Raw genomic sequence first — 14,926 nt, forward strand, 5'->3', positions numbered from 1 at the left:
GGTCACACAGCATGTTAGTAGACTGGCTGGAAATGTTGACTCTGTTCCTAGTACTCTTCCCATAGTCCTGTAATGTTGGCATGAGGAAATGCATGGCATCATTTCAGGGGAAGATGAATACTCACACCACAGGTGTTTACACCTCCCCCTCTGCCTTGAGCAGTTCTAAGTTGTCTATCTACCATCCTGTCCATCTGGGTGGTGGGAAGGATAATCTTCTCAGGGTTTCCTGGGATGGTAGTGTTTTCTCCCATCAAGAGAGAAGTGGGGAAGGGATGGTGATGACTGGTGGGGAAGGACTGGGGTGATTCCTTCCTAAGAAAAGTTGGTCACCAGTAGCTCACAGATTGTACTTTATTGAAGACAATCTCTTCACTTAGATGCTAGACCTCCTGCCACTCTAGACGCCCCTCTCTCTGCCATCAGTCTGTTCTGAGGCCTCATTCTTAGAGTCCACCCCTTAGCACCTCCAGGCTGGGCTGTTGCATTGGCTTCCCTGGGCATCTGGTCTCTGCTCTCTCTTTGTCCCATCCCACTCACAGGCCGTTGCCTGATGATTTTGTTGAAATACCACTTTATTCATGTTGCTCTCTGTCTAGTGGTCCCGAGGTTGGACTCTGGGGCCATGCTGCCTGGGATCAGACGTAGACTCTGCCCCTCTGTGATTGCAGCACAGTGGCATCAGCTCTTCAAACCTTGCTGTCCTTACTTGTAAAGTAGAACAGTGCTCTGTATGCACTTCGGCAGCAACACATATACACATGGCAGGACCACTGATGCTTGTTGGGGACATAAATTGGGCTGATACCCACCCTGCTACCCAAGTGGGCTTCCCTGGTGACTCAGTGGTAAACAATCCTTCTGCCAAGCAGGAAATGCAAGTTCGATCCCTGGGTCGGGAAGATCACCTGGAGGAGGGCATGGCAACCCACTCCAGTGTTCTTGCCTGGAGAATCCCATGGACAGAGAAGCCTGGCGGGCTACAGTCTGTGGGGTCACGAAAGAGTCAGACATGACTGAGCGACTTAAACAGCAACAACCCAGCCGAGAGCACTCTGTGTACTGGTTGTATATACACTGAAAGTCCTGTGGACACTGTGATTGAGGCGCCCGTGGTAGGAGAGGCTGATGGGACATAAATTGATGGATGGAAGAGCAAAGTTATGTTCAACTCGACTCTTCCTGGGTGCCTGCTCTCTGATAGCATAGAATCACAGGCTATTTCTGTCTTTTTGCTGAATGCATAGCTCAATTTACATAAGATAAAAGTGCATGTAACAGGTAATATTGACATCTACCTATTATCTATCTATCTCTCTAACTATCCATCTATCTACTGGAATAACTTCCATTCTCATGCCGGCTGTCTTTCTTGCCCTTGCTATTTCCTCTGCTCAGAATGTTCTGTCTACCTGCCCCTTGGGTTTTTATTTTTTCCCCATAAATTAAGAACCAGCATGAGGTCTGTCTGCCCCATGGTGGCGTCCGTGATCGGCCAGCCAGACCTGACTTCCGCCTAACAAGACCCTTTTCATGGTCCGCCGTGGTCTGCCTTTTTCTCGTGCCCTTTCCTCAGTCTCCTTTAAAGAATAAGTTCCTGAAGGCACAGGCTCGGGGTTGTTTCCTCTTGATCACGTGCTGTGCCCAGAAACTGGTGAGTCCTCATGCCTAGAAAATCCCATGGACAGGAGCCTGGCAGCTACAGCCTTGGGGTCACAAGAGTTAGACATGACTTGGCAACTAAACCACCACCACTACCGCCATCCGTGCTGATTGAACGGAAGACGGGATTGGGATTTGCTGCTGAGGCAGGAAGGAGAGTTGGTGCCTGCACGTGTGTGTGCAAGTACACACACGTGTCCCCATATGTATTTGCACACATGTGCTTGCTTTGGCCCATCAGTTTGATGCTTCTCTCTAATTGGATTTCTGAAGAAAGGTGCCTGCTTTAATTTTTAATTAGAAATCAGAGCAGAGAAAGAACAGGCCAGCACTGCAGCTGGGGGGTCTTTCTCAATGCTGGAGTTCTCTTTAACAAGCACTCACCGTCCAGGGTGGCTTCTGTTCGGGCTGGACACCACGCATCTTAATGCCTACGAAATTATCATGTAATTATTTGGTAATAGGGCATCAGGATTTTGCTTATACAGCAATCTTTCCCTGCAACTGAAAAAAATTGCCGAGGAAGAGAAGTCAGAGACGACCAGGGCTCTACCTGAGGAGTTGTGGGGTTTGCACATTTTTTGGAAGAGATGGGGTCCCTACCCCTTGGGAGTCCAGCTAGAAGCCCTTGTACTTTTTGTGCTCGGTCAGCTTCAGTCGTGTCTGACTCTTTGACACCGTGGACTGTAGCTCACCAGGCTCCTCTGTCCATGGGATTCTCCAGGCAAGAATACTGGAGTAGGTTGCCATTTTCCTCCTCTAGGGGATGTTCCAGACCCAGAAACCCTGGTCTCTGTCAAATGGGATTACCCTGTGGCCCATTTCTCCTAGACAGGAGATGTGTTTAGCATGTTTGCTGTAGGTAAAATGATCTGTGCAGAATGTGTCAGGTGGGAAGTAATTACCTGGGCGGGGTTGGGAGTCTCACCTGCTGGTGGAAACCTACCCCTGGGCTTCTGGGCTCTAGGAAGGACCCTGGCAGGTGCGGGGTGCCCTCAGGGTCTGGGTAGCCTCCAGGTAGGGCGCCTCCTGGTGGGGTAGCCCAAATACTGCACACATAATGGGGTGGACTGGGTACATTCACATATGCTTGAGTGGTTTTTTCTCAGGAAGTTTTTAAACCACGATTCAATACTTTGGTCAGGACTTCCTGGGGTGGAGAGCACGGACCCTCAGGCCAGGCGGCTGGGGGCTCCCCCACTTACATGCTCTGTCACTGTAGGGAAATTGCTCTTAACTTCCCTGTGCTTCACTTTCCTCTTCTGGAAAGGAGGAATTACAGCGAATTCTCCCCCACAGTGTCACTGGGAAGATTAAAGACAGCTGGTAAAGAATCCACCCGCAATGCTGGATACCTGGGTTCAATCCCTGGGTTGGAAAGATCCCCTAGAGAAGGGAATGGCTACCCACTCTAGTATTCTGGCCCAGATAATTCCATGGATTGTATAGTATCGGTCCTGAATCCCTTATTCACTATTCTGAATTCCAGAAAGCCTGAAACCGGAAGTTTTTGGTCCATCTAGTCAAAGCTATGGTTTTTCCAGTAGTCGTGTATGGATATTATAGTTGGACCATAATGAAGACTAAACACTGAGGAATTGATGCTTTTGAACGGTGGTGCTGGAAGACTCTTGAGAGTCCCTTGGACAGCAAGGAGATCAAACCAGTCAATCCTAAAGGAGATCAACCCTGAATCTTCATTGGAAGGACTCATACTGAAGCTGAAGCTCCAATATGTTGGCCACTTGATACAAAGAGCTGACTCATTGGAAAAGACCCTGATGCTGGGAAAGATTGAAGTCAGGAGGAGAAGGGGAAGATAGGGGATGAGATGTTGGATGGCATCACTGACTCAATGGACACGAGTTTGAGCAAACTCCTGGAGGTAGTGAAGGACAGGGAAGCTTGGCGTAGATGGGGTCACAAAGAGTCAGACACGACTTAGCGACAGAAAATCAACAACTCATTTAGCAGCAAAATTTGACCTGGCTGATGTGAACCATTAAATTATAGAATTTAATTTATGGTGGTGAATTACATTTTGCTGCAGGAATATCAGTATGCTCAGTTGCTTCTGAGGTGTTCCCAGATACCAAGGAAAGGCACTCTGTTACTTTTCTAGAACCTGAAGAAGTCTGGATCCTGGAATATGTCTGGCTTTGAGGGTTTAGGGTACGGGATTGTAGACCGGCATGTGCAAGGTGTACGGGGCTTCACACACAGAATACTGCTCAGTCGGCATTGCGTAGAGCTGTCCTTCGATCTCATCAACAGAACAGCGTTGCTCGACCTCTGTCCCTCATGGCATGGCTGGTGCACCTGGATAGGAGGTGGGATGCCCCATAGCAGGTTGATTTGTGTTTAGGACATGCAGGAAGGGCTGACTCTTGACCCGACCCCAGGGGCTGGCCACCGGATTCCCTGCCCATGGTTTGTGTCTGTTTCGGAGGTGGCTGCTGCCAGTTCTGCAGCTCCCTGAAAGATCCTGGGCCTGAAGGAACCCCTTCACACATCGTCCTCCGCCTCCCCCCGGGTGGCAGCCGTCCTCGTGTTGGAGGGGCATTGCCTGGTGCCTGCTGACACCATTTCTCTGATGCCCCCGGGCGGCCCGGAGCGGCTAATGAGGATGCTCGGTCTTCCTAGTCTTGGGAATCCTATTGGCTCCGACACCACCTTCTGAAGAGGCTGTGGGATGTGGAACGGCATGTGCCTGTGTAGGAAGGCAATTAGGAAAATTGGAGGTGAACCTCCCTTTATTTACACATTTCTCTTTTACTCCCCCATAAGAGGTGTCCTTTGAGATGCTTGCCCCCCCAGTGTTTCTGGCCTGACTCCCTAAGGGAATTGAACATTTTTCTCACGGGGCAGTGCCTCGGCTCTGTCCTCCAGGTGCAGTCCATTCACACCACACCAGCTTTTCAAAGAGCTCCCCCTCCTCCCAAACACAAAAGATGCTTTAACTGTCTTGCCTCAAGCCAGCGTTGTCAACTAGCTGTACTTTATCTCTTCTATTTGGGTTGTAAAACCCAGCAATTAAGAAAATTCCTGCTTCTGATTAATTGTAGCCTACTTTGGCTTGGAGCGAGGCAGTGTGCTGTGTCACCGGAGTTTCACGGCTTTTGAGGCAGGGGGAGCTGGAGCGCTCAGGGAAGCCAAGTGTCAGAGAAAGGAGGGCCCTTGTTGCCGATGGCACAGGAGGCAGAGTGGGACAGGACTGGAATTCAGGGCCCAGAGTCTCGTCCCCCTAGCTGGATGGTTTCTTTCATCTGAGCCTCTCTGCTGGTGGAGCTGGGCAGGTAGGGGCATCCCTGGTGGCCTGTGAGTGGGCAGACACCCCCACCCCAGCCTTCCTGGGCCGTGGCCCGTGGGGTCTGATGTCTGAGCATGGATGAGCGCAGATTCTGTGTTCTGTCTTTGTGGGGAGCCCTTGTGGACATCTGCCCTGGTCTGTTTTGCAGAAGCAGGTTGTCCGAGGGTTAGAGGTTAGGAAAACCCTGACCAGATGCCTACTGTGTGCCATGTGCTGGGTTGGGTGGCCACTTCTCTCTGCGCTGGCCAGGACGGAGGCAGATAGCTGGAGCAGCCGGCTGCCTGCATGCTGCCTGCATTTGGGGCCCTGGAGGGAGCAGCCCATCCTAGCACTCCTCCTTCTCCTGTGGCCACAGCCCAGATGTAGGAGGGCCGGGAGGTTGTGCCTGCCCTGGGCCTCTCACCCACTCCTCCCCAGTGATCCCACCTGTGGGTCCGCAGGGGGCAGTTTGCAGAGCATCCACACAGGCTCCGTTCTCCTCTGACCCTCACTGCAGCCCTGCGAGGTGACCAGAGTCCAGTGAGTGGAAACTGAGGCTCAGGGCAGGGGCGTGGAGGCAAGACCAGCCGGGCGTCTGCGTGTGGTGTGACACGGCGGCAGGTGGGGGCAAGACTGCCAAGTCTTTTTTCTTCTCTTGTGGTTCCCTTCTGAGTCCTTATCGTAAGAGAGTGAAACCCGGGGCTCTCTGAGGGGCCTCTGGGTCCACCCTCCTGTGTCAGCCTGGCTGGGCCGCATGCTCTGGACCGCCCCATTAGCTGTCTACTGGGCTTGGTTCAGGGACACTGGAGGGGAGTGTGAGCCTGAGTCTATGGGGACACTTGTCCTGCTGAATCTGAAAGAGGAAGGGTGCCCCTTATCCTGCCCATTGTGTGTGTTGGCCTAGGGCTCTGTGGATGCTGGTGGAGGAGATGAGTCGAATTTGAGGCCCTCCTTTTTTCCCCTACCACATTCCCTGAGCTTGTTTCTCCCTCTACCACACTCCCTGAGGTTACTAAGGGCTACCAACTGGGCCTGGGGGCAGGTGCTGAGCTAGACACTTGCCAGACAGCATTCCCTTCCATCATTAAGTCTGTGAGAGAGGCATCCCTTTTCACTGTCTTCATTTTACAGTTGAGGTTTGTGGCTCAGAGAGGGGAGGTCACTTTCCCCAGGTCACACAGCACGCATGTGACAGGGCCAAGCTTCAACCCAAGTCCGTGCATTTGACCTCCACTGCCCATGCTTCTTGTCTCCTGGGTGGCCTGGGGCTTGATGGGGGCAGAGCTGGGAGAGCCTGCAGGATGTGGGATCTGTAGGCATTGGTGACACCGGAGCTTGTTTCCCAGGTCTCGCTGCCCATTCTGAGGCTGCCTCAGGTGGTTCTGAGTCTCCTGGGCCTGGGCCCTGCCAGTCAGATGGAGATGGGGATTCCTATAGGACTGGTCACAGCCACTACCAACGCAGTGGAACCTGCTGGCTGGAACCACGTCGAGGTCCGTTTTCTGAACACTCCTTGGGGGTCCTGTAGAACAGGTCTCAGGAACTGCCTGGATGAGAGCTGGGCTGGGAGGGTAGGAGTCCCAGCCTGGGATGACTCCAGCCTTGCAGACTCAGCTCCCATTGGGAGTCACCTGGGAGCTGTGGCAGCTTGAGTCTCCCACCTGCACTGTTTCTGGGCCTCCGTTTCCAAGTCTGTGACATGGGCAGGGACCGTTCCTGACCTCTCTTCGACATGGGAGGTCCGGGGATATTGAGGCCTTCATGAGCCACTGTGGGGAAGGGCTGCCCTCCTGGGTCTGGGGTGGGTTGAGTGGCCTGATCCTCCCGTCCCAAGAGCTGCTCACTGGAGATGGTCCTCAGCTGTGGGTTTCCACTGTGGGTCCTCCAGGTGGACATGCAGTTTGGAGAGCAGGCTCTGCAGAAACTGTTGTCATGGGAAGGGGCAGGGATGCGGCCTTGATCCAGGCAGACTTGTTTGCAAACCGCTTGCTGCAGAGAGCCAGGTTTCCATTTCTGTGACTTGAGGATGACATTGGCACATACCTAGGTTGCTGCTGTTCAAGTCAGAACCTTCCCAGACTCCCATCGTCCTGGTCATTTCATCCTTGCATGCGTGCTAAGTCCCTTCAGTCGGATCCGACTCTTTGTGACCCCATGGGCTGTAGCCCATCAGGCTTCTCTGTCCATGGGATTCTCCAGGCAAGAATACTGGAGCAGGTTGCCATGTCCTCCTCACCACACCCTGTTTAATGTCTTTGATCTACTTTTTAAATTCCCCCTCCTTCACTCGAGGGATTGGGGTTGGGTAAGACAGTGAAAACTATGAGATGACTAGCTGTCTTCTGGTTGTGTCACCAACTCACCGGCTGACCCCCTCCTGGGTCACCAAGCCCTTGGGTATAATGGAAGCGGTGGCAAAGGTTGATGCAGTTTGTTCTGTACTGGGCAGTGTGCTGCATTCTCCAATTTAGTCAGCATGGAGTTTCCCTGGGGCTGGTGCTTCTTCCCGTTTTATGGAGGAGGAAGTGAAGGCTCAGAGCTAGTGATTGGTGGAGCTAGGGCGAACCCAGACTTAACTGATGACCCATGGGGCTGAGCACCTAGGGCTCTAGGGCTGCAGGTCGGCCGGCTAGAAGATAAGCTTGGCATTGGCGGAGGAGCCTTGTTCCAGCCTCCCCACCAGGTCTGGGAGTGGCCGCTGGCCCAGGCTTGCCCTGGCACCAGGCACCCCCTTCTTCCTCTTGGCCCTGGCTCCTCTTCCTTGGCCTCTTGCTCCCCTTCCTCAGTTGCCCTAATGACTTAGCCCAGGTGGCAGGTTATGTGGAGAAACCACTCCAGGGAAATAAGAGTCCTTGCTACCAGCCTGGGCCTCAGGTGTGTGCACAGCAGCCCTCCCTGGGGGTCCGGTGAGCTGCACCTCCCCGCTGCAGCTGTTAGAGAGGAACCTGAGAGCAGTGTGCCTGTGTGTGTGGTAGAGTAACTGTCTGCATATAATTGTGCATGCATAGAACTGCACACATAGAACTATGTATGTGGAACTGTACGTGACGTGTGACTTTTTGCAGAACCGTGTGGGTATGTGACTGCCGTGTGTGTAGGTGTGTGTGTCTGTATGTGTGTTTGTGCATGCCTGGGAGGCTGGAGGTAATGGGGGAGAGGGAGATGTTGACGATGTGGGACCCCAGGAATGTGTGGTGGGGGCAAGTGGTAACCTCCTTTGCTGGCTAAAACCCACTTTGTAGAACAGAGTTACACATATGTTTGGATAATTAGAACAAAAGCCGAGAGAACAATTCCGTTCAAAGGGACAAAGTGGGGAGGTGGGGGCCCACCAAGATCTGGGGGGCCGAGTTCTGTCTCCCCAGCTCTCCCCTGCCTTCGCTGCATTTTGATCGCGCTATTTAGAAAATCCCTTTGTTGTAGGATAAACTGACATTGGCCCGCGCGTTTCTGCTATGAAGTTTGCTGTGTTCCAGGGCCCACTCGGGACAGCCAGGCCATTAGGAGCTGATTAAATGAGCTAATTTTAATTTGTTCAGTGGTTACAGATGCAGAGACCTTTCCATGCCCTTTTCTTGAGGCTCTATTTATTTATTAAATTTTTTTTCTGAAAAGTAAAAGACCTTCAGGACTCCCTTTTCTCTTCCCAACCTCCTTCAAAAATAAACATGTGAAAACATTTCAAATAAGAACTTCAGCTGGGAGAAAAGGCCTTGAATATGGGCTTAGCCGCCAGAGGTACCAGTGGGGGTCTCCCCGGTCTGGAAGTGGGGAGGGAGTTCAGAGCTGCTGAGATGGGCCACCCACCAGGGCTGGGAGAGAGGAACTCGAGATTTAGTAGAAGTGATCCAAGACTTGAATCTCACCTTTAGGCCTTCGCGCGTGCTGGGGCTGCTGCCTGGACCTCTGTCCCCATCCCTGCTTCCTTTCCTTGGCTGATTCTTATTCATCCTACTGGTCTCAACACACAGGTTGCTTTTTCTACGCAGCTCGCTTGCACCCCAGTCCCCATTCTCCCACCGCCCTGGGGACTTCTCCAGTCGTAGCAGATGTCAGCACATGGAGAATGTCTGTCTCTTTCAGGAGGCTGTGAACTCCGTAGGGCAGGAATCATGCCTGCGTTATCTCCCCTCACACCTCTAGCACCAAAGTGTTCCTAAACACAACCTCAACATCTGTTGAAGAAATGAATGGGTGAATGGGTAGATGACATCTGCACTTACTGAACGCCAGTACACACCAAGCTCTTTTTTTTTATATGTTTTTTTTTATTGAAGTATAGTTGATTTACTGTGTTGTATTAGTTTCTGGTATACAGAAAAGTGTTTTGGTTATATATATATATTTTTCATAATCTTTTCCATTATGGCTTATCACAGGATATTGAATATAGTTCCCTGTGCTATACAGTAGGACCTTGTTGCTTATCCATTTTCTCTATAATAGTTTGCCTCTGATAATCCCAAACTCTAAATCCATCCCTCCGACCCCTTGGCCACCACAAGTCTGTTCTTTATGTCTGTGAGTTTGTTTCTGTGAGTCTGTTTCTGTTTTGCAAATAAGTTCATTCATTTCATATTTTAGATTCTGCATATAAGTGATATGTATCTTACTCTTCCTGACTTATTTCACTTAGTATGATAATCTCTAGGCCCATCTATGTTGCTGCAAATGTCATTATTTCATTCTTTTTTATGGCTGAGTAATACTCCACCGTATATATGTACCACATCTTCTTTATTCATTCCTCTGTTAATGGACATTTAGGTTGTTTCTGTGTCTTGGCTATTGTAAATAATGCTTCTGTGAACATTGGGGTGCATGTACCTTTGAATCAGAGCTTTTTTCTGGATATATGCCCAGGAGCAAGATTGCCAGATCATATGGTAACTGTATTTTTAGTTTTTTGAGGAATGTCTATGCTGTTTTGCATCATATCTGTACCAATTTACATTCCCACCAACAGTGTAGGAAGGTTCCCTTTTCTTCACACCCTCTCCAGCATCTCACTACAGACCAGGCTCTTGATGTCAGGACCCTGGAGTCCAACCGATTTCAAATTGTCATCCAGAGCTGTATGTCCCTGGCCCGCCCCCTTCCAGTGACCTCTTTTCTCACTGATGAGGGCTGAGGAGTCAGTGTTGAGGGCCAAATCTTGAAAAATGAGCGTGGTGGGAACCCACGCTTGCCCGTCCCAGCATGATGCTGATTTCCAGGGCCAGGATGAAGCTCTGGCCCAGCTCTGCTGGAAACCTGACCAAAGGCCGCAGAGGGAGGCAAAGGGAGGAAAATCGCTCCGTGAGCTGGCTTTTTACAGCACTTGCGGGCCAGCCGGCCTTGGAGGATAATGGGCCAGCCCTGGAGGTGCTCGGAGCACGGAAAAGGGGGGCTTGTGTGGACACAGCCGATGGCCACCCCCACTCTTGCCTCAGCTCCTGGCCCCCTCCCTGCTTTCTCATTTTTTAACACGTCTTCCTCTGGGGTTGGGGCACCTTTCCGTGAGCGGCGGGGTTTTCCCTGGAGCCTGCAGCCGCTGTGGCTGGGCCAGTTTCTGGGGCCTGGTTTCCATTTGCTGAGCGCTCCTTCCCGCAGACGGCACCCCACCCACCCCACCCAGGGCCTCTGAGGGGCTGTCCCCCACCCTGTCCTGGCAGCCCTGTGTTCCTCCTTTAACCCCAGCCTCAGGGACAAGCGCTGGAGCAGGGCTGCCCCGGCCCCTCATCTCTGCAGGAATCCCAGGGCTGGCGGAGAGTCAGAGCTTCCCGGGCCCCCCTGGGGTCTGGGGCCCTCAACTGGGTCAGCATCTGGCCGAGTGGCCCAGCCTTTGGCCTCCTCTGTCTCCTCCCCCACTCCCTCCCCGAGGCCCTTCCTTTCCCCACTAGCTGGATTCCCCGCCAAGGCGGCGGGAGCAGCCACGCTGGGCCCATCCTTTCCCCCCGGCTGAGGCGGAGGGTGGGGATGAGTCCCGGGGCTGAGGTCACCAGCGGGGCAGTGGGAAGCGCTTTTCCAGCCCTCGCCTGCCCGGCTGCTGGGTGCCCGGAGCGGGGGCATCAAACAATTTATCCTGGGATGTCCCGGTGAGCAGGGGGGAGAGGTAAGCGGAGGGGCGGGGCTGGAGGGGAAGAATGGATAAAACAGGCTGGTGTCTGCACCGGAACGCCAAGAGTCCCCTTAGAGGCTCCTGGCTCCTTGGGAAGCTGAATGTCTGAACCTTCGCTCAGAGTGGAATCTAACCCAGAAAGAAGGGAGCTGTTTTTCCTGGACTGGGAGAGAAGAAGTGAGGGCCTCGGAGGCACTGTTGGCCGGGGTGTCAGATCTGCGTCGGGTCCTGCAGTGTGGGGGTGGGGGTGGCCCTCTTGGAAGCACCCTGATTTCCAGGTCTGGCATAGCTCTCCTCAGTTCCCCCCTGCCCTTCTCTGTGTCCGTCCGGTGGCCTAAGGGCTCCCCCGTCTCTGCCGAGGAGGCTGGCTGGCATCCCCGATGGTCTGCGTGCCCTTTGGGCCGGAGCACTTGTTGGCCCCTAGGCACCTTGGCTCCTGTCCCGTCCCACGCCCTCACCTCTGCCCCACTTCCTGCCCCGGTTCCTGGCTGGCGGCTAGGAGGTGGCCCGCGTGCCGCCTTCTGGGCCTGACCTTGCCACCCACGAGGCCAGCGTGGCCTCGAGCCGTTACCTCCCAGGCATTGGTCTCCTCTTCCATCATTGGGAGACACGCCAAGAGGACACCGAGACAAGCCTCTGACTATGGATCACCGGACCATGATTCCCGATGGATTGGCATGGGGCCTGCCGGTGGGGCAGGGTGGGGGGCGGTGGGGGCTCGGTGGGAAGCGGCTGTTTCTTGTGGCCAGCCACTTGTTCTCCGTGGGAAGGAACCAGCACGTTTCTCTCTGTGTTGTAACCAAGCTACCGAAATGGCAAACTTGGGTTCTGCAGTTACACAGCGTTTCAGAAGCAAACTGATAGGATAATGTGTTATTATTGGCTACTGGGTTAATAGCTGTTTTGGCAGGCGTGCCAATCCTGTGTGGCTTTGCTGGCGCGGGCGTGAGGATGGCGCGGTGGGTAGAGGGGAATGGTGGGTGCGCGTGGCACGGAGTGGTGGGCCGGGGAGGACCTCGGGTGGATGCTCAGCCCTGATTACCTGTTGCTGAAGCCAAGACCAGAGAGGTTGAGAGCCCAGCGTCGGGTCCCACAGTGAGTTGGTGCTCGAGTTGGACTGTGGGTCTCCGTGGGAAGGAAAGCTTGGTCTGAGATCTCTGAAGGCAGCCAAGTGCCTTCACTCTGAGCCCCGTGTTAGCATCCAGGAAGATGGAGGTTTGGGACGTGCCCAAGGCGGCTCACTCCGAATTCAGGCCTGTTGCGCGCGCTAGTGGCCCCTCCTGGAATGCGCTTCCTCCGCGTCCCTTGGCTCGCTTCCTTGCTTGCTCCAGGTTTGTGCTCAAGTGCCACCTTGTCATCATCTGTCTGCAGTAGCACCCCACCCAGCCCCTCACTCTCCGTCCTTACGCTACTCCATATTGTCTTTGTCGTGCTGCCTGCCTTACTACAGATGGATTTACTGCTTTATCGTCAGCCTCCTCTCATTCCATTGTAGGCGAAGACTGTTGTGCTCGCTACCCTGTCCCTGGAGCCTGGAACAGGGCTGCAGAGTAGACACTTGGTGACATTTGTTGAAGGAATAGATGCATGTAAATGACAATGTTATTTTTAAAAAAGTGCCTGCCACGTGACAGGGGACCGATTCTGTCTCCTCTCAGAGGAGGTGGGAGTTGGGGATCCTGTTATTCCTGTTCCCAAGAGGTGGTCAGCAAGCCCTCTCTTTGGGCTCGTGGTGACATCATTTCTTTTTGCTAAGGAAGCTCAGAAAGGAATGAGTTCCCCATCACTGGAAGGAACCAAACCTGTGGCAGAGGAGATGAAAGTGCTGGTGGGGAGTGAATTGGATCCCTCTGAGGGCTCTTCTGTGTTTGGGTTCTGTGATGGGCTCAGAAGTAGGACAGTGGGGTCCGCTCTCTCTATCACACGTGGTTAGTGGCTCCTACCCTGGGGTGGTGTGTGAGGATTTGGGAAATTGTAAAAAATGCTCATGGGAAGGGTAAACTGAGAGTGGGCGGTATGGCCCACCGTGGGCAGGGAGCCCTGCGGTTAACCAGGGGTCTGCCCAGCAGCCTCCGCTCTTGCTGCCTCCGATCTGGAAACAACATGCGGTGATACATTCGCTGAGCATTATTTCCTGTGTGCCCGGCACTGGGCCAGAGTTGCTTAACCTGGATTATCTGATTTAATCCTCACCAAAGCCAGAGGAGGCAGAAGGTGTTCTCTGTCTACTTTCCCCCTTGGTGGGGCTTAGAGAGGTTCAGTAACAGATCCCAGGTCACCACAGCTGATCAGGGGTGGAGCCGGGCTGTGAACCTAGCTCTCTGGCTCAAGAGCCGTCCTGGACACGCTCCTAAGGCCCCTGGAACCAGGCTCTCTTGGCCAGTGTGTTTGCTGCACCAGCACTCGGAGACAGCCTGGCACGGATGGAGTGGATGTCAGCAAGTATCCAGAGAAGGAATGAATGAATGCAAGGAGTGTCCCAAGATGAACAGGAAGTGATCAGTTCCTGTTTGGGCAGGGGAAGGAGAAACGCAGGGCAGCGGTGGCCAAGAAAGTGTGATAGCCGTGTGTGCTTGGCTGGCCTGACTTCCTCCCAGAAAAACTTACAAGGGGGCCACTTGGCTGTGTGTGCCTCGTAGGAGGGCACGCTCATTTGTGGGTGGTCAGTAGGGAGATTTGGGGTGAGTTTTGAAGACACACACACACTCTCACCCCTAGTGTGTTGTGTGCAAAGATACTCACTTTCCTAGTTTTACCAGACAAAATGCAAACCTTTCATCCCAGCCCAATCACACTGCTGAGGCTGTACCTTTAAGAGCTTGGACTCTTAGTGTATTATTTTATTAAATCTATCCATTTGTTCTGCTCTAGTCTGAATAAATAGAAGGCCCATACCCACCCACCTCCAAATCTCCCCTCCTGTCCACTCCCAGTGTCTCCTTGGTTTGAATGTGGTTTTTTCAGGGGCTCAGGCTGAGGCTGGGTAGCTGAACTCTGCCTCTGTCCCTGCCACCCTCTTTCCCACCCCCACATGTCCTTTCTTCCTCTCTGACAAATAAGGGCTACACTGAAGACTGAACTAGTTGCATTCTGCCACAATATGTGAACACCCCAGGGACCTGTGACACAGGACAGGCTCTGTGGGGTGACCTCTCTGGGCTCAGGTGGTCAAGCAAGTGGTCAAGCTCATTAACCCCTCAGCTGCTAGCTGGAGCCTCTGCCTGCCATCCCCTGGGCCTCCATCTGATGAGGGCTTCCTTGAGTGGCTCCTGGCACCTTCTTTGTGATTCGCTTTGTCATTCATCCATCCATTCATTCATTCTCTCATTCACGCCATGGATAGGAAGGCCTTCTTTAGACCAAGCCCTGGGGCTTCAGTATTCCATCCATCCATCCCTCCTCCCTTTATGCATCCTTCCATCCACCCAGTCATTCATGCCATTTACCAATTGCTTCCTCTAGGACAAGACCTGAAATGTACCCTTTCATTCATTCAGTCAGTCACTCATTTATTCAATCATCCAGCATGTAGGTATTGGCAGGCATCTTGTGGGGACTCCCAGGGATCCACAAATTTGGGGCTTCTCAGAGTTGTCTCTAGGCAGTTCTAAGGCAAGAGTACCTGTTAGGGAGACCCTTACAGAATAACCCAAGAATAACATTCTTGGAAGAAGATGAACAAGGACAGCTGAAGTGCTGTTTAGATGGAATGTGAATGGAGGCGTAAGGATTATATAGCTTGCTCACAGCCCTGCACCCGACACTGACTAATGACCTGGCTGAAGCATTCATTTGTCCATCATTCACTCATGGAAAATTCAGCAAATGTTGAGGACCTACTCTGTGCACTGAGATGAGATGGTAGCCACCCCTGC

General features: G+C 52.9%; 1 protein-coding gene across 7 annotated transcripts in view; it reads left to right on the forward strand.

Moving 5' to 3' along the window:
• ZNF423 (zinc finger protein 423) overlaps positions 1-14,926 on the forward strand; it is a 469,528-nt gene that overhangs the window by 283,825 nt on the left and 170,777 nt on the right. The window contains exon 1 of one of the 7 annotated variants that reach the window (XM_081517252.1): positions 11,580-11,741. The exons of 5 other annotated variants lie outside the window; for them this stretch is intronic. In XM_081517252.1, the coding sequence (XP_081373378.1) occupies positions 11,729-11,741 (13 nt within the window). In that variant the 5' untranslated portion in view covers positions 11,580-11,728. Of the gene's footprint in view, positions 1-11,579; positions 11,742-11,984; positions 12,383-14,926 lie in introns of those variants that run through there. One more of the 7 variants, XM_081517251.1, reaches the window with a different exon arrangement.

The sequence above is a fragment of the Giraffa tippelskirchi genome, chromosome 7, assembly GCF_054371585.1.
Source record: "Giraffa tippelskirchi isolate mGirTip1 chromosome 7, T2T-mGirTip1v1.2.pri, whole genome shotgun sequence".
NCBI classification, from domain to species: domain Eukaryota; kingdom Metazoa; phylum Chordata; class Mammalia; order Artiodactyla; family Giraffidae; genus Giraffa; species Giraffa tippelskirchi.